At 38.4% G+C, this 22,019-nt stretch overlaps 1 protein-coding gene across 1 annotated transcript in view; it reads left to right on the forward strand.

Moving 5' to 3' along the window:
• The window catches only part of LOC139474484 (tyrosine 3-monooxygenase-like), a 58,093-nt gene that overhangs the window by 16,232 nt on the left and 19,842 nt on the right, over positions 1–22,019 (forward strand). Inside the window, exon 2 of the mRNA XM_071257524.1 lies at positions 11,101–11,343. Within this exon, the coding sequence (XP_071113625.1) occupies positions 11,101–11,343 (243 nt within the window). The remainder of the gene's footprint in view (positions 1–11,100; positions 11,344–22,019) is intronic.

Raw genomic sequence — 22,019 nt, forward strand, 5'->3', positions numbered from 1 at the left:
ACAATGATGAAAGATGGGGCCATTGCGTGTTGACAATGATGAAAGATAGGGCCATTGCGTGTTGACAATGCTGAAAGATGGGGCCATTGCGTGTTGACAATGATGAAAGATGGGGCCATTGCGTGTTGACAATGATGAAAGATAGGGCCATTGCGTATTGACAATGACGAAGGATAGGGCCATTGCGTGTTGACAATGCTGAAAGATGGGGCCATTGCGTGTTGACAATGCTGAAAGATGGGACCATTGCGTGTTGACAGTGCTGAAAGATGGGGCCATTGCGTGTTGACAGTGATGAAAGATGGAGCCATTGTGTGAAGACAATGATGAAAGATGGGGCCATTGTGTGAAGGCAATGATGAAAGATGGGGCCATTGCGTGTTGACAATGATGAAAGATGGGGCCATTGCATGTTGACAATGCTGAAGGATGGGGCCATTGCATGTTGACAATGCTGAAAGATGGGGCAATTATATGTTGACAATGATGAAAGATGAGGTCATTATATGTTGACAATGATGAAAGATGAGGTCATTACAAAAAGTCATGTTGACAATACTGAAAGGTAGGGCCATTACATGTTGACAATACTGAAAGATAGGGCCATTACATGTTGCCTATGTCGAAAGATGGGGCCATTACATCTCCCTGAACAGACAAGCTGGGCGAATTGTTTCCCAGCCATCAACAAATACTGATAGTTGCTATGATCAATCATATGAAACCGAGATAATACCACGATTAGAGCTGTTGGCAGCAGCTTGCCAACATATGAATATATCCGTCACACATCCCCAATTTGCTTTTAATTTCACTGAAATAATACGTATTTGCATTGAATACAGTCGTCACAATGTTTGTGCACTAACCCTATTTTTATTACCGAAAGTGAAATATTTATTCAGGATTTTGTAAATACAAACAATGAACGACACGTTTAAGCCATTAGTTGATTACATAAGTTGCTTCAGAGAATAATGACATTGGTTCATGGTATAACATTTGTCTCGTTATATTCGTATGTAAATATTATAGTTCCAGATGAGGTTATAGTGAGAACATCACTGCATGTACACAGATTACATTGAGCATAGGCACTACTGTATAAACGACGGGACGATTATATCAAAGTGTTCAACTCATACGGTCGACATGGCTGACGTGTTTCAGATTCCTTGTAGAGGACGTCGAGCAAGTGTAATTATAGTTTGAGCAACTGTCAATATAAAACGCTCACAGCAGATAATTTTCAGTCTCGATTATCTTCCGAAACAGATTGCATAAAAGGAAAACTAGAAGTGAAAATTATGATTGGATCACTGAAAATCATTGATGACACCAGGTGTTCGCGAAAAGGACATGCATGTTCTGCTCTACGGTAACTGCCACTCACATAATTTGCATAAAAAAGTAAGAGTTGGAAGCCAGTGGAACTGCAAGCGTACGTAAGTTAGTCATTGAAAACAAGTTGCCCGTTGACAGTGTGATTGCCGGTGTAAAGTGTAATTAAGTACGATTGCTAGTATTGACGGTAACAATGAGTGACTTTGAACAGAATAATTGATAGTTGTGAAGAAGAACATAAACTATATCAGTGTTAAGTATTACTATTAGTATTGATATTATTACGGATTATGATTCCGGGTGTAGAGTGTCAAGCACGATTATTGGTGTACAAATAATTACCAATGTAAACTTTGATTACCAATACAAGTATTATTACCATTTTAAGGCACAATAGCCGGGTTTTATCTCGATTACCGACATAAGGATAATTAACGATGTAACTAAAGCGACAGAACCCTTACCAGGATCATAAGAAATCTCAACAAAAATACATTGTACGATTCCGACTATATCATGAGCGGGTGTCTATGAATCACTATGAAGGAGTTATAACATCAGGTGTTTCTGAATTACAATCAAATAGTGATGTACCAGGTGTTCATGAATTACAATCAAATAGTGATGTACCAGGTGTTCATGAATTACTAACAAATAGTGATGTACCAGGTGTTCATGAATTACAATCAAATAGTGATGTACCAGGTGTTCATGAATTACTAACAAATAGTGATGTACCAGGTGTTCATGTATTACAATCAAATAGTGATGTACCAGGTGTTTATGAATTGCTAACAAATAGTGATGAAGGTGTTTATGAATTACTATCAAAAAGCGATGACACCAAGTGTTTATGTATCATAATCTTATAGTGATGTACCAGGTGTTTATGAATTACTATCAAATAGTGATGTACCAGGTGTTTATGTATCACAATCAAATAGTGATGACACAAGGTGTTTATGAATTACTACCAAATAGTGATGACACAAGGTGTTTATGAATTACTACCAAATAGTGATCACACAAGGTGTTTATGAATTACTACCAAATAGTGATGACACGAGGTGTTTATGAATTACTATCAAATAGTGATGACACTTGGTGTTTATGATTCACAATCTTATAGTGATGTACCAGGTGTTTATGAATTACTATGAAATAGTGATGATACCAGGCGTTTATGCATCACTATAAACTAGTGTTGATACCAGGTGGTACAAGCATGCATACGGTGTTAAAAATAAGTTGCCAGTTTAAAACATCAACCCCACAGAGTAATGTATGAAAACTACCATATAGTAAAACATTACATTATTTGAGAGGCCATGTAGACTGTGTGAGGTAAAATTTAACGTCACATCGGCAATATTTCAGCCATATCGTGACGAGTGGCCATGTGGAGATTTGTATGTATTATATAGAGACAATGCGGTAACTCTGTGTCTCCTGATGACGGGGATTAACCAGCTTCGTCAGTAACATTAGATGGGTCGGAAGTAAGCAGTTTCATCAATCACCTTGTGTGTATCGGAAGTATGGGCTGGTATGGGATTGAGATCAAATTAGATGCATTCCTATCAGAGGTTTAGCAATCGAATGGTCAGGCCCTGTCATTTACAAGCTGTCGTATATCAGCGACTAAACGCAAAAGAAAGTATACACCTGAAAATGGATTTAATCAAACAATTGCAAACGTTATCATAAAGTTACTAGGCTGAAAACAGTCGCCAAAAAACACTGCAATTTTATGCTCCAAAACACAACTATGATACCCGTTTCAAATACGTCACTGTCGAATGCTGGTATTTCTTGTTTGTCTCATTTTTAGCAACCATCACACGTGGGTGCATACTTTAATCCGGTAGATTATATATGTTTTTGTATAGCATAATTGATTAACGCGATTTAGAAAAGTAACTCAATCTTTACCAAAAGATACATATATTGGTATTTCTTTGTACAACACATTTTTAAGAGCTTCTAGAGAGAAACCTTAAGAAAATTATATATTTTCAGCAGACCCGATGTTCGGTCGATTTCTATCTTTGTGGTTCTAAAATGTGGTGTCGGATTATAGGCAATCTGATTGTTGGAGAACTGTAAACAAACACCAAGGTGCGTTCAGTGACGAACTGTAGACACTGAGGCTAATCGATACACAGCTAAAAATGACATCAGTGTTAATGTGGACAATCTCATTGGTAGTAATTAGATGCTATCTGAGAACTATATTTGTGTGTCCTGATATTCTGTATTGAGTGGTTAATAGTAGTGAATAACTATCGCTGATGGATTTTTAAAGATAAAGATTGATGTTGTCCATGCTTTTATTTGCGATGTTTGTGAGAATTATGGGGGTACCTTTGAAGCTGATCCGTAAGCGATTTTGGTTTTACGTTTACTCATATTTTCGCGAACACCTGGTGTCATCACTATTACGTATTCAATCCAACCCGAACTGTAGACAATCACATCAACCTTCATGTAAACAATCACATAATCTGTATATAACTGTACAACCACCCCTACTCCATGTAAACATCACATAACCTGTCTATAACTTTACAATCACATATACTCCATGTAAACATCACATAACCTGTACATAACTTTACAACCACCCCTACTCCATGTAAACATCACTTAACCTGTACATAACTTTACAACCACCCCTACTCCATGTAAACATCACATAACCTCTACATAACTTTACAACCACCCCTACTCCATGTAAACATCACATAACCTGTCTATAACTTTACAACCACCCCTACTCCACGTTAACATCACATAACCTGTCTATAACTTTACAATCACATCTACTCTATGTAAACATCACTTAACCTGTACATAACTTTACAACCACCCCTACTCCATGTAAACATCACATAACCTGTACATAACTTTACAACCACCCCTACTCCATGTAAACATCACATAACCTGTACATAACTTTACAACCATCCCTACTCCATGTTAACATCACATAACCTGTCTATAACTTTACAATCACATCTACTTTCATGTAAACATCACATAACCTGTACATAACTTTACAACCACCCCTACTCCATGTAAACATCACATAACCTGTCTATAACTTTACAACCACCCCTACTCCATGTTAACATCACATAACCTGTCTATAACTTTACAACCACCCCTACTCCATGTTAACATCACTTAACCTGTACATAACTTTACAACCACCCCTACTCCATGTAAACATCACATAACCTGTACATAACTTTACAACCACCCCTACTCCATGTAAACATCACATAACCTGTCTATAACTTTACAACCATCCCTACTCCATGTAAACATCACATAACCTGTCTATAACTTTACAATCACATCTACTCCATGTAAACATCACATAACCTGTCTATAACTTTACAATCACACCTACTCCATGTAAACATCACATAACCTGTCTATAACTTTACAACCACCCCTACTCCATGTAAACATCACATAACCTGTATATAACTTTACAATCACACCTACTCCATGTAAACATCACATAACCTGTCTATAACTTTACAACCACCCCTACTCCATGTAAACATCACATAACCTGTGTATAACTTTACAACCATCCCTACTCCATGTTAACATCACATAACCTGTACATAACTTTACAATCACATCTACTTTCATGTAAACATCACATAACCTGTACATAACTTTACAACCACCCCTACTCCATGTAAACATCACATAACCTGTCTATAACTTAACAACCATCCCTACTCCATGTTAACATCACATAACCTGTGTATAACTTTACAATCACATCTACTCCATGTAAACATCACACAACCTGTCTATAACTTTACAACCACCCCTACTCCATGTAAACATCACATAACCTGTACATAACTTTACAACCACCCCTACTCCATGTAAACATCACATAACCTGTGTATAACTTTACAATCACATCTACTCCATGTAAACATCACATAACCTGTGTATAACTTTACAATCACATCTACTCCATGTTAACATCACATAACCTGTGTATAACTTTACAATCACATCTACTCCATGTAAACATCACATAACCTGTCTATAACTTTACAACCACCCCTACTCCATGTAAACATCACATAACCTGTACATAACTTTACAACCATCCCTACTCCATGTTAACATCACATAACCTGTACATAACTTTACAATCACATCTACTTTCATGTAAACATCACATAACCTGTACATAACTTTACAACCACCCCTACTCCATGTAAACATCACACAACCTGTCTATAACTTTACAACCACCCCTACTCCATGTAAACATCACATAACCTGTACATAACTTTACAATCACACCTACTCCATGTAAACATCACATAACCTGTACATAACTTTACAATCACCCCTACTCCATGTAAACATCACACAACCTGTATATAACTTTACAACCACCCCTACTCCATGTAAACATCACATAACCTGTACATAACTTTACAACCACCCCTACTCCATGTAAACATCACATAACCTGTACATAACTTTACAACCACCCCTACTCCATGTAAACATCACATAACCTGTACATAACTTTACAACCACCCCTACTCCATGTAAACATCACATAACCTGTCTATAACTTTACAACCACCCCTACTCCATGTAAACATCACATAACCTGTACATAACTTTACAACCACCCCTACTCCATGTAAACATCACATAACCTGTACATAACTTTACAATCACCCCTACTCCATGTAAACATCACATAACCTCTACATAACTTTACAACCACCCCTACTCCATGTAAACATCACTTAACCTGTATATAACTTTACAACCACCCCTACTCCATATAAACATCACATAACCTGTACATAACTTTACAACCACCCCTACTCCATGTAAACATCACATAACCTGTCTCCAATATTACAACCACCCCTACTCCATGTAAACATCACATAACCTGTGTATAACTTTACAATCACATCTACCTTCATGTAAACATCACATAACTTGTATATAACTTTACAATCACCCCTACTTTATGTAAATATCACACAACCTGTCTATAACTTTACAATCACATCTACCTTCATGTAAACATCATAAAACCTGTCTATAACTTTACAATCACATCTACTTTCATGTAAACATCACATAACCTGTCTATAACTTTTTATCACATCTACCTTCATGTAAACATCACATAAGCTGTCAATAACTTTACAATCACATCCACCTTCATGTAAACATCACATAACCTGTCTATAACTTTATATCACATCTACCTTCATGTAAACATCACATAGCCTGTCTATAACTTTACAATCACATCTACTTCATGTAAACATCACTTAAACTGTACATAAATTTACAACCACCCCTACTCCATGTAAACATCACATAACCTGTCTATAACTTTACAACCACCCCTACTCCATGTTAACATCACATAACCTGTATATAACTTTACAATCACATCTACCTTCATGTAAACATCACATAACCTGTGTATAACTTTACAACCACCCCTACTCCATGTTAACATCACTTAACCTGTACATAACTTTACAACCACCCCTACTCCATGTAAACATCACATAACCTGTCTATAACTTTACAACCACCCCTACTCCATGTTAACATCACATAACCTGTACATAACTTTTCAACCACCCCTACTCCATGTAAACATCACATAACCTGTCTATAACTTTACAACCACCCCTACTCCATGTTAACATCACATAACCTGTCTATAACTTTACAACCACCCCTACTCCATGTTAACATCACTTAACCTGTACATAACTTTACAACCACCCCTACTCCATGTAAACATCACATAACCTGTCTATAACTTTACAACCACCCCTACTCCATGTAAACATCACATAACCTGTACATAACTTTACAACCACCCCTACTCCATGTAAACATCACATAACCTGTCTATAACTTTACAACCATCCCTACTCCATGTTAACATCACATAACCTGTACATAACTTTACAACCACCCCTACTCCATGTAAACATCACATAACCTGTGTATAACTTTACAATCACATCTACCTTCATGTAAACATCACATAACTTGTATATAACTTTACAATCACCCCTACTTTATGTAAACATCATAAAACCTGTCTATAACTTTACAATCACATCTACCTTCATGTAAACATCATAAAACCTGTCTATAACTTTACAATCACATCTACTTCATGTAAACATCACTTAACCTGTACATAAATTTACAACCACCCCTACTCCATGTAAACATCACATAACCTGTCTATAACTTTACAACCACCCCTACTCCATGTTAACATCACATAACCTGTATATAACTTTACAATCACATCTACCTTCATGTAAACATCACATAACCTGTGTATAACTTTACAACCACCCCTACTCCATGTTAACATCACTTAACCTGTACATAACTTTACAACCACCCCTACTCCATGTAAACATCACATAACCTGTCTATAACTTTACAACCACCCCTACTCCATGTTAACATCACATAACCTGTACATAACTTTTCAACCACCCCTACTCCATGTAAACATCACATAACCTGTCTATAACTTTACAACCACCCCTACTCCATGTTAACATCACATAACCTGTGTATAACTTTACAACCACCCCTACTCCATGTTAACATCACTTAACCTGTACATAACTTTACAACCACCCCTACTCCATGTAAACATCACATAACCTGTCTATAACTTTACAACCACCCCTACTCCATGTAAACATCACATAACCTGTGTATAACTTTACAACCACCCCTACTCCATGTAAACATCACATAACCTGTCTATAACTTTACAACCATCCCTACTCCATGTTAACATCACATAACCTGTACATAACTTTACAACCACCCCTACTCCATGTAAACATCACATAACCTGTGTATAACTTTACAATCACATCTACCTTCATGTAAACATCACATAACTTGTATATAACTTTACAATCACCCCTACTTTATGTAAACATCATAAAACCTGTCTATAACTTTACAATCACATCTACCTTCATGTAAACATCATAAAACCTGTCTATAACTTTACAATCACATCTACCTTCATGTAAACATCACATTAACTGACATATAAAATCAAACATAAGCACACATCAGCCATGGTCCCGAAGCGATATTTAAAATAAGTATTTGACAAGTAGAGACAATTTCTTCGTGATTTATTGTTTAGTTTCTAATGTTCAAAATCATCAATCAAGATACTCAATTTACAATATAACACTCACGGTGAGAACCCAATATAACTTATGAAGTGGTATATTAAATATGACACTATTAATATACATATGTTTTTCTAAATAGGAACATTTACACTTAGAAAACATACAAATGTGTGGATAACAACTTCTGGTTTATTGCATGACGACGTTTTGATGAAGATTCCTACATCGTTATCCAGACTGAAAAGGGTGTAAGAATCTACGTCGAAACGTCGCTGAATGCAATTAACCAACAGTTGTTATCCCAAAGTTGTTTGTTTCTTATTTACTCACCGGGGCAGTCGGGTAGCCTAGTGGTTAAAGCGTTCTCTCGTCACGCCGAAGACCCGGGTTCGATTCCCGACATGGGTACAATGTGTGAAGCCCATTTCTGGTGTCTCCCGCCGTGATGTTGCTGGAATATTGCTAAAAGCGGCGTAAAACCATATTCACTCACTCGCTTATATACTCACCAGCGTCTAGAATGCCAATCAAACAGTTACCATTTGACACACACAATTTGACATAGTGCCCTAGTATCATGATATTGCTGGACGGTTGTCTTGCCACTCAGGAACCGGCGTTTGGCGGTCTGCAGGGCGTTATCAAGCACACTACATTCGTGTCTTCCAAGGAGACAGGCGACCTCCGGCATTCAGCTGCATGACCAGGGTTTCTGTAGAGTTCCAATTTCTTCTCTGAAAATAAGTGATACCGGTGTGGCATTTTCTCTAAGCACCTGCTTCATTTCGGACAGGAAATTGTGAAGAAAGATCTTTGCATCATCAGCATGATGATTGTGGATGGAACCATGTTTAGTGACAAAGTCATCTTGTTGATGCTTGCGGTTTAACCTTGCGGATAGTGTTTGTGAGCCTATTTTTTTTACATTTGTTTGTTTGTTGTTTAACGCCACACCCAGCAATATTCCAGCTACATGACCGCGGTCTGGAAATAATCGAGTCTGGACCAGACAATCCAGTGATTGGCATCATCAGCATCGAGCCACGCAATTGGGATACGGTGACATGCATCAACCGAGTCACCGAGTCTGACCACCCGATCCCGTTAGTCGCGTCTCACTACAAGCATTGCTTGCTAAAGACCAGTTCCAATCAGGGTCTTCACGGGTCTATTCTTGCAACGATACCTGTATCCCCCAAAGACTAAGTTACACCTCTGTTCGAGATAAACCGTACGTTAACCTGAGTATTGGCTACAATGACATGAAGATGAAGACTAAGGTACATTTCTTACTTTAGTCCAAAATATCTATCAAACTATAAAGTCAGGGTTATGACAAACGGTATGTCCTTCATGAACTGTCCATGTGTCTGTCAATATTTCTACATGAGATAGAAGCATACATGTGTTAGCGGGGATGTATAGGGGTAAATGCTGAGAGAGTTAGTAAAAATGACAAATCATTATGGTTACAAATACGTATTAAAATGTGCAGATGCTGCTGTAAATTTGACGGGAATGCTGTTGGTTTACAAACGCTTTAAATGCATTTTATGATGAGGGTTATGTAGTGATGTTAACATCTCCAAAATGAAAATTCTGATATTCTGGTAGTGGGCTTACAGAGAATAGTAAGTTAAGTTTCTAATGCGGTGGTAAATTGTTCGAAACTGTTGATAGTTGTACTTACTTTTGAAATAGTTTACGTAGGAACGGGAGATTTGTGAACGGAATAAAATCGTTTCTGAAAATGCAAACAAAGTCATGTACTGTTTCCTGGAGAGAGCCCAAAATCTTCACCTGCATGAATCTGGCAATTTTTGCTCCCAACATTTGATATTATGGTTGACAAATATTGTTATATGGCTCCGAAATATGGAGTCTTGAGAATATAATATTGTAGAAAGAGTTCATCTAAAGTTTCTCAAAATTATATCTGGCTCAGGACATTCCTGGCTAGGACTTCATGGGGAAAAAGTAAATTGTCCAAAAAATGCTTGAAAAAAACTATTGTGGGTCAGACCGTTGAAAAAAGTAAATTGTCAGCCATAAAAGAAGTTCACACACAAACACAAACACAAACACACACACACACACACACACACACACAAACACACACAAACACACACACGCGCACGCACACACACAAACACACGCGCGCGCACACACGCGCACGCACACACACACACACACACACACACACACCGCCCCTCGCATCCCTCTCATCATCTATCACATAACGTTATATATCGGGAGTCTAGACTTATTCCTAACCACTGTAAACATCACATTCCCTACATATGACCCTAAAGTTATCTTTATATCTCTCAATAATCTGTACTCCATGTAAACATCACATTGACGAATCATGGCATATTACTCTACAATCGCGATCGTACCTACCCAATATCAACATCACATTGCCTGTAAATAAGTCTACAATCACCTATACACCACATTACTAAAGGATACAAGGTGATGTTTTAATCACGACCTGTAAATAGACAAATGCTTCACTATTGTTATATTTCAGCATGGAGGAGGCTGGCGACACCGGAGTCTCATAGACGATGCCAAGTTTGAAACGGCCACGAACCAGGAGTTTGAGAGGAGGGAGCGATTCCTCAGTCGGGGGGATTCCATCAGTGAGGAGGAGGTCTTCGTCCAGAATGGGGGAGCAGCGTCCCCTCCCGCCGTGGGTCACAAGATCCACGGGGTCATTGTGACGGTCAAGGAGGGAGTGGGCAACCTGACCAGAGTCCTGAGAGTCATTGAGGTAAGGAAGGACCTTTCCACCTGGTTTGCGGGAGTGAGTGAGTGAGTTGAGTTTAACGCCGCTTTTAACAGTATTCCAGTTATATTGCGGCGTGTCAGCTTAATGTGGGAGGAAATCCCGAAGGGTATGGTGCATACAAGTATGGTGCTGACAAACCTAGAAACATAATCGGGGTGAACCGGGATTGGAACACACAATCATAGGTTTCTGGCTTGCCCAAAGGACACAACTCTGCACAGCGAATCGCGGCGCCTTGGACGACGCGCTCATATTATCAACCCCTGGTTTATCTGACCCGAATCCGGTCACAGGTTGTAATTCGCCTTGATTTTATTATACTTATAGAAATGACGCATGTACACACATCTTGGATCTGCTGTTCTGAATGTGTACCTTCTTAAGATCCTTGTCATGCAGTGATCACGTACCATAAGCAGGTCATATGTTTCGACAAACACGTGATCAGCCAAAACATCACACCACCTTTTCACGACACGCCCCAAAGAAGTATTTCGAAACACATCATGTTGAAAATCGTGTTTGGATCCGATGTAGCCTTTTTTATTTTCTTGTCAAAAGTTCACTCTGATTCACAACCAATAACGACGCCAGATGATGTCCTTCTTTTCAAAGGGCACAGTTCCTTATTTCAAGCACCATTCCTGATGCCTATTGACAGTTTTTAATTGGTTATTCCACAAGTGATCGTAAATATCGCTTGGGTGACCGTCGTCTTAATTGATATGGCACTGCAAGTGAAACGAGCAAAGTATCGATCTGCGTGGGATCTGAAGAACATGCCGTAACGAAACAGCTCTCTGAACAATATGAGAGATATAGACTTGCAACTGACAAAATAATATTCTGGTATTCATAATTTAATTTGCTGCTATTTTTACTTTAATGTTAACTATTAGATAGTCTATTTCCCTCTGATTTTGGTCATGTTACAATATGACAGCGAAGGGGCAAAGAATTAACGAGACAAATTGTGTAGTTTATGAGTCATTCAGCTGTCCCTCTTTGAAGTAAGTGAGTGAGTGAGGTTTTAAGCCGCTTTTAGCAATATTCCAGCAATATCACGGCGGGGGACACCACAAATGGGCTTCACACATTGTATCCATGTCGGGAATCGAACCTGGGTCTTTGTCTTTGAAGTGAAATAGGTTGAATACCTGACATACGATTTGATTCTAGGTAAATAGTGTGAACATCATGGTCTACCTAGTGTGAATATCATGGTCTACCTAGTGTGAACATCATGGTCTACCTGGTGTGAACATCATGGTCTACATTGTGTGAACATCATGGTCTACCTAGTGTAAACATCATGGTCTACCTAGTGTAAACATCATGGTCTACCTGGTGTTAACATCATGGTCTACCTGGTGTTAACATCATGGTCTATATAGTGTGAACATCATGGTCTAAACTGTGTGAACATCATGGTCTAAACTGTGTGAACATCATGGTCTAAACTGTGTGAACATCATGGATTACCAAGTGTAAACATCATGGTCTACATTGTGTAAACATCATGGTCTACATTGTGTGAACATCATGGTCTACCTAGTGTAAACATCATGGTCTACCCAGTGTAAACATCATGGTCTACCTGGTGTTAACATCATGATCTATATAGTGTGAACATCATTGTCTACATTGTGTGAACATCATGGTCTAAACTGTGTGAACATCATGGTCTAAACTGTGTGAACATCATGGTCTAAACTGTGTGAACATCATGGATTACCTAGTGTAAACATCATGGTCTACATTGTGTGAACATCATGGTCTACATTGTGTGAACATCATTGTCTACCTAGTGTGAACATCATGGTCTACATTGTGTAAACATCATGGTCTACATTGTGTGAACATCATGGTCTACCTAGTGTGAACATCATGGTCTACCTAGTGTGAACATCATGGTCTACCTGGTGTTAAGATCATGGTCTATATAGTGTGAACATCATGGTCTATATAGTGTGAACATCATGGTCTACCTAGTGTAAACATCATGGTCTACCTAGTGTAAACATCATGGTCTACCTAGTGTAAACATCATGGTCTACCTAGTGTGAACATCATGGTCTACCTAGTGTAAACATCATGGTCTACCTAGTGTAAACATCATGGTCTACCTAGTGTAAACATCATGGTCTACCTAGTGTGAACATCATGGTCTACCTAGTGTGAACATCATGGATTACCTAGTGTAAACATCATGGTCTAGCTGGTGTTAAGATCATGGTCTATATAGTGTGAACATCATGGTCTATATAGCGTAAAATCATGGTATACCTGGTGTTAAGACCATGGTCTATATAGTGTGAACATCATGGTCTACCTAGTGTAAACATCATGGTCTACCTATTGTAAACATCATGGTCTACATTGTGTAAGATCATGGTTTATATAGTGTAGCATCATGGTCTATATAGTGTAACATCATGGTCTACCTAGTGTGAACATTATGGTCTACCTAGTGTAAAATCATGGTTTATATAGTGTAACATCATGGTCTACCTAGTGTGAACATCATGGTCTATATAGTGTAAAATCATGGTTTATATAGTGTAGCATCATGGTCTATATAGTGTAACATCATGGTCTATATAGTGTGAACATCATGGTCTATATAGTGTCGCATCATGGTCTATATAGTGTAACATCATGGTCTATATAGTGTAACATCATGGTCTGTATAGTGTGACATGTAGGTCTACCTAGTGTAAACATCATGGTCTACCTTGTGTGAACATCGTTGTATATACACGACCGATGGCGGGAGTCTGAGCTGATTAACGAAAGCATTGTGTTGAAAATGCTATTTTATACCAATCAGCAAATATTCAGAAAACCACTGGTTAACGATTTTCTGCTAAATAAACTCAAACAAACTGTTTCAAAAACGTTCTAAACACAGTTCGTGTGGCTATCTCTTCTATTGTCTCAATGTGTTATGTCAGCATATCTTGATTGTTTAACAAACAAAACCCTATAGCTAGTCATACAAGAATCATTTGCAGCCATCCCCTCGTTTTGGCATCATGTTTGTTAACGTTTGAGATAATTGTGCTGCGATATTCTTGTGTACATTTCGTACTCCAGGGACTTTCTGTGTGTTTGGTTTATGGGAGTTTTTTTTTATTTCCGGGTTTTCAGCAGATTGTGTGCTTCTCTTGTCATAACACTATCTCGTCATCCCAGTTTCTGCTCCGAAATGTCCTGTCCAATATTGATTGCATGCATACGGAATTGTCAGTGATATGTCGAGTGCATGCATACGAAAGTTGTGTATGTGGATTGCATGCATACTGTTTTAGTGCGCCATTTGCTCCAGTATTCCGATAAAGAAATTTTCATATTTGATAAAATCTCATATATAAATATGCTTACATATTTGGGGTATTTTCTGTTATTCAAATTGTTACACAGCTTGGCCCAAGTTAACAATCAGTGTCAGGGAAAGTCAACATAATGGCCAAGCCTACCATGCAGCTAGAATGGTCACTGTGTGTCAAACCGGCTCCGTGGTCTAGTGGTAGAGCGGTTGCCCGGAGAGCGGAAGGTCCGGGGTTCAATCCCCGACCGCGTCATACGAAAAGAAGTTAAAATATGGTACTTGTTGTTACCCTGTCTGGCGCTCGGCATTAAGGGGCTTAAGTATGGACTGGTCGGCTCGGAGTCAGTATACTTGTCTGAGTGGGGTATTCGTGTTGAACTGCGGCATGGTATCTCAGTGAGCTAGCACTATAAATCGGCATCAGTCCGGACTAGTACAAGCAGCCACACAAACACACACACGTACATGCACGTCGTTATATAAGTGCAATAATCTTGGACGCGACGTTAAACCCCATTTCACCTCACCTCACCTCACTATGTGTCACAGGTGTAATCCTTTAAGCAAATCAACCCCTTAAGCAATGGCCGACTTAATTAGCATAGTCGAGGACTTAATCCAATTATGCTGCTTTGTTTAAATGAATTCAAGTCTCCTTCCAATAGGATCTGTCCACGTTGTAATACTTATGTCGGTGACGAGTTTCATTCCTTGTTTGAGTGTAACATTTAGAAACTGATCGTCAGCGCTATCTTAAAAAGTACCATTATGTCAAACCTAATTATCACAAATTTCAACAACTATTTAATACTCCTAAAGTCTCAGTGTTAAGAAACCTCAGCAAATTTGTCTCTATACTTAAAAACATTTAGGGTATATTCCTATAGTTATAATCATCTATATGAATATCCTCTGTTATTAAATGATGACCTTGCATTGATGACCATGTACCACTGTGAGCGGTTAGTTATGGAATAAACCATGTCTACATCTATGTCAAAATAAATTTATAACATTAACTATGTGAGCATTAATAAATCCAGGAACAACACATGAAAAGAAGGTATATGCCAGTTCGATGTTGGCCATAAACATTAAACAATAAAGATATGATAAATACACAGTGGCATTTAGAAAGTGGTCAAATGTAGCACATGTTATATTTGGGTTAACTCTTTCTTACTAAAGTACAAATGAAAGTCCATTATTTCGGTTGAGTCCCACCCGGGTTTCGAACCCACACTGCCAGAGTGAGGCACCTGATCGCCAAAGCACAAAGTTGGCAATCTAACCCACTCAGCCACCAAGGCTTCCACAAAATGAAAGTCCGTCTACTGGTAGTCTACTAAACTGGAACATAGCTTTATAGATTACATACAAAACACAAATAAACGAAGTACAAGTACAAGTATTGCCAACGTCAGCTGAATATATGTTATATTAATGATACCATATTTTAGAATAACTAAGGTATCCACGTTACTGAATACCTTGCTTCCCTAACGAAAGGTCATACAATGGCGTTTAGCATACAACTCACGACAGGAGTGCTTTACGCAAGTCTTTTAACAAGAATCTGTGTCTGTATCTGTATGTTTTGTTTGTTGTTTAACGTCAGCAATATTCCGGCTTTTTGACGGCGGTCTGTAAATAATCTAGTCTGGACGGACAATTCAGTGATTGATATCATGAGTATCGATCCAGTATCTGTCTGTGTCATCTTTATCTACTCACTCACTCACTTACTTAAGGCCTGTGCATTCTAGACGCTGGTGAGTATATAAGTGAGTAAGTGGGTGAGTATGGTTTTACGCCGCGTTTAGCAATATTCCAGCAATATCACAGCGGGGGCACCAGAAATGGGCTTCACACATTGTACCCACGTCGGGAATCGAACCCGGGTCTTCGGCGTGACGAGCGAACGCTTTAACCACCTAGGCTACCCGACTGACCCTCTAGTGGCAAGACTTGTTAGCGTGAGACGCGCGCGATCTAAATACGAAAGTTGTTGTGTGATATGTCGATTGCATGCATACGAAAGTTGTGTGATTTGTAGATTGCATGCAAGCGAAAGTTGTTGTGTGATTTGTCGATTGCATGCATAGGAACGTTGTTGTGTGATATGTCGATTGCATGGATAGGAAAGTTGTGTGATATGTCGATTGCATGCATAGGAAAGTTGTTGTGTGAAATGTCGATTGCATGCATAGGAAAGTTGTTGTGTGATATGTCGATTCCATGCATAGGAAAGTTGTAATGTGATATGTTGATTGCATGCTTACAAGCATTGATGTATTATATATTGATTTCCCTATGTTAATGTAATATCCATTATATCGATTTCTTAATGTTAGAGTTGTAATCCGACATATCGATTTCCTTATATCAATGCTGCTAATATGTTGTCAATGTGATTTAGTAACCCCCGCGACTGTAGATCTATATGCGGGTTTATTTGTTTCAGTATAAACACGAACGAAATAACGTTGTATTAACATCGCATGAGTAGAAAAGGTGATATTTACGTCCAACTCGTTCTTTTCTTTTCTAAAGGTCTACATACATTTGGGATGTCATTAGTGCAAAGTGAACTCACTAGTTAAACAGATATACAAGCGCGAGTGCTACCTCGTACACATGACCTTTTTTGCATCCGCACATTGAGTATACTTTGTGTTTACTGAATGCCACAGTCTTTGTCAGGAAACACCCATCCATTAGAGAAACAATGAAATCAGCGGTGAATGTTTAGCTTGCTTTTAACTTGCAGTAAATGACCAGTCATACAAACATAAATACCTTGCGTGTCCACACTGGTACGAAATGGATCCCTAGCACGTGATGACCATGCTGCTAGGGTTTGTTAAGATCAAGGATGAAATAATTACTCAGTGTGAATAGTTGTTGTAGTCGCCATGAGTAATGTATGTTGCAGGGCTAGGCGTCGTTATAATTTTTGAGTGGGATTGGTGTATATAACGGATGCTTCAGGTTTTAGAAACCAACACGATAAAGAATGCAGTTCTCTTATATATCTAATGCTCATTTATTTGGAGTAAATTTTGAGTGTTTATTAATGACAGAGCATATCAAACGATATCCATTTTCATGAAATTTTATTTTATTTCTTTGCCAGCATCAAAATGACTCAAAACGTCAAATTCTATTTTTAGACTGTATATCTGAAATCCCCCCCAAAAAAGAAAGAATCTTTTAGAATTTAGAAACCTACCACCATGGATCGTTGTAATATACTAACAGTGGCATCGGGTTTCGAATGGATGGGTGAGTGAATGTTGTTTAACGCTGCAATCTGAAATATTCCTGCTTTATGAAGACGGCCTGTATATAATCAAACAAGTCACCGAGTCTGATCATCCGATCTAATCTAGTCTCCTATTTTCTGTACCGCTACATTATTTCAAAGCCAGCGGAATACAAAACACATTTTCCATGGATTGTGTGTGTTCAACACTAAATGATATTGGATTAAGTGAAATATTTCATAAAACATACATATGCTCTACAAACTGGCTAGTCTCAACGGTCGAACAGATACTTAATGATCAGTTTATACAGAAGTGGAGGGAAAGTATGGAATATTTTGAAAACTATCTGTAACTTCCTAAAGGCAACAGGGGCTGTCGGGTAGCCTAGTGGTTAAAGCGTTCGCTCGTCACGCCGAAGACCCGGGTTCGATTCCCGACAAGGATACAATGTGTGAAGCCCATTTCTGGTGTCCCCCGCCGTGATATTGCTGGGATATTGCTAAAAGCGGCGTAAAACCATACTCACTCACACTCCTAAAGGCAACTATATGCCGATTTTAAAATTTCGTGCTTCAAATCAGGACTTGCCCGATGAGACTGGCCGATGGCAGAATATACCAAGAAAAGAAAGACTTTGTCAACTCTGTGGTTCAATTTCAGTAGGAGGTGAGTCTCACTATCTTTTCAGATGCCAAGCTCTACTCCAACAAAGAATTCAGTATATTCCAAAAATATTCTACTTGTGGCCAAATATTTTTAAAATCTGTAGAACTGTTTCACCCAAAAGGTTAAAAGATATAAGAAATTTGTCCAGATATATTGTATGTCTATGTAAGTTAATTGGAATGTTAAATGTTTCTTTCAGAATAAACTGAAACTGAAACTGACTAGCAATATAGAGTTGTACTGGTAACGTTTCTAACCACGAGGTTCTCACGGTGTTTGGCGAGGGAGAATGATTACGTCGATTCTTAATTGGCCATGTTTAGAGTTAAAAGTCAAGGTCACAGAACACGTTGCCCTTAGACATCATAAAAAGTTTCTATACACTTAAATACTTGAGTAAGAAAGACTAAAAGTCGTGATGGACATGCGCAGATGGACACATCCGGTGGCACAATGCCCATAGAGGACATAATCTTTAATTCAATGCTGGTCCTGTTTCTAACGTTCAGCATTAAAAATAAGTTAGACGGGTAACCCGGGAAAGCGTGTCACACTGAGGCACCTGCTCCGGAACCCGGATGAAGGACCACGTGATCTGTATCTTAGCGCGTTACGAAAGTCTCTTTTGATGTGCAAGCTGCTCTCAGCTACATGGCTATCCACTCAGACATAATCAAATACCATTTCCGCTCAACTGGAGCTGAATGGGGACGAATTAAGCGAAGCATTTTAACAAATCTTTCTAAGATTTTGGCAGTATTAAATAATTGAGTGTCGGTCTCCGCTAGTATGATAGGTCACTCATTATAGCCCCAGTAATAGAGGCTAAATGTCACATTAAAGCCTTCGGCGCCATTCTCGCCGTACACTGACGGAACATTCAACTTGACGCAAAAGGTCTTAATTTTTGAAGGACAGAAAGGAAAGGCAAATTGATGGAATATTCGGCGTTGGGATCCTTGAATGACGGCATCCTCCTGAAACAGTTACCATTGATTCCAGAGCCTTCTTAACACACATCTTCAGCCATACATCGGCACCAGCATCCAAGACCGCTATCGATCTGGACTGGTTTATGTTTTCTGGCGTATGGTTCTTCTGTTCGCGAATTAACACGACGTCGAATTACGTAACGTGATCCAAAATATGCATTAGCGGGACATCCTGTCTTTCTCATTAACTTCCCTACATATAAAGTTTCTAGTATTACAAAGGGAAAGGGGCACCTTGCATCCCAAGCGCGGTTGACTTTACTTTCCTCTTATGAAGCTGATTTATCTCCGCATGTTATCTTAAAGGTAACGTTTATCGACTTTAGTTATGAGTTTACGCAATGGACGCTAGACAATGATGATAAAGAATATATATTTCTATATGTTTGGCGGTATTGTATTACCTGCCAATATTAAACGAATACTCGTTTAGTTTGACGTTGTAGTTGGCTTGGCGTCACCATCCACGACCATGGAAATGCCTATATCTGTTAACTAGATTTACATCTATAGATTCGTTTTTGTAGTAATGTTCTCTGGTAAATACGTTAATGTAGAATTGTAACCTTGTCCTAAGAAGTAAATATATTGGACATGTCGTACGTCCCTATCACATCTGGAGTTCTGTCTTTGAAACACTGGAACTTTTATGAACAGGTGTTTCAGTTAGATATATACTCCACTTGCCGTTTCAATGTGTGTATGTGCATATAGCTTTTGTCTAATATTTGAAATTGTTGACACACACTTACATCAGTGACCCGTGACGATCCGGGGTCGAATAGGTCTTCAACAACCCATGCTTGCCGTAAAAGGCGACTGTGCTTGTCGTAAGAGGCGACTAACGGGATCGGGTGGTCAGGCTCGCTGACTTGGTTGATACATGTCATCGTAACCCAATTGCGTGGATCGATGCTCTTGATGTCAATGACTAGATTGTCTAGTCCAGATTCGAGTACTTACAGACCGCCGTTATAATGCTGGAATATTGCTGCATGCGACATTAAACAACAAACTTACATCAGTGACCATATATATGTTCATCATTCTGGAGTTGTGGCACGTCTGTCTGAATAGGAAGAGAAGGAGGAGGTTTATTCGGTATCAAAGGCCACATAGCTTGGAGTCAAATAAATAAGACAACACTTTTGCACATGAACAGGTCGGACAAATGTTATACTACTCTCAGTAAAATATTTATGTATGGCACATTTATTCTGAAATATATAGCAATATGTTTTATGAACATTTTTCTTTGCTGCTGATAGTTGATTAAATATTATTTTTGTATGGAAACATGTAATAGTAACTAGAAATGTACACTCTTCCGTTCCCTTATTACTATTTACATAGACACACTAAAAGGAAACGGTATTCATTTTAATGTCAATTTATATCATGATTACATTTATTGCGCTTAAGTAAAATATAATTGATTTATTACAAGTAAACGGTTGAATATTCAGCTTGTGTTTCGGACATCGGAATGTATAAACTATGTCAGTGAGATCTATTTTGGACATAACCCCCGAAATATATTCCTCTATCTGAATATTACCCTTTGAAAATGTACAGCAACCATTATTGCTTAACAAAACCAATCTGAATATTGAATTCCAATCCTTGTTTGACAACGTAACACTGTGACATTACCTAGACGGTTAATCCAACTCGTAACATTCGTAGGAAAGAGAATTTTAAATAACAATGATTACATTGTTCTGTTCGGTGTTCTGTAAATTTTACGTTGAGAAGCATTGCTTAACATTAATGGATTCCAAATGGTGATATGTGATCTGTGTGTCCATCTATGACAACATCCTGCATCTCTGGTACACGCATGCAAGTATTTGCCAGTGAGGCTGAGCTAGTGAACACCAATTATTTGTTTTCCCGGCTCAGTGATTAACATAGCCCAGATAAATAGTGGGGCAGATTGTTAGTTTAGGATAGAACATAATTATATTGACCTCAAAGCAAGTGACTGGTATATTTGCTTCGAGAAACCCAACATACATGTATATATGGATCGCGTGCTTGTTTCGTGTAGTATTTCCTCTGTCACATTACATTAATCAACTTGTATTCACATTTTCCTTTTAAGCTCGCACGATGAAAAAAACCATGCACTTAGTTTCTGAAACAGCCATTAATAGATTAATAGCACGAATGTAGGCGATGTATTTGATGTGGCCGGATTGGAAACTGCAAATAAAATGAATTACATGAGGTTTTATGCTATTGTCATGTTATCTATATAACTACATACATTCTGGGATGCTCTCAACAGCCCCCAAAGTACCCAACAGATGTAATACATATATCAGGTCCCTATGTTCATTTTGTGGCCGAGATAGATAAACCTCAGGTTTAAACATTCTCATCTAACCAGACGAACAT

The sequence above is a fragment of the Haliotis cracherodii genome, unplaced genomic scaffold (assembly GCF_022045235.1).
Source record: "Haliotis cracherodii isolate W230 unplaced genomic scaffold, xgHalCrac1.p SCAF_3, whole genome shotgun sequence".
Lineage (NCBI taxonomy): Eukaryota > Metazoa > Mollusca > Gastropoda > Lepetellida > Haliotidae > Haliotis > Haliotis cracherodii.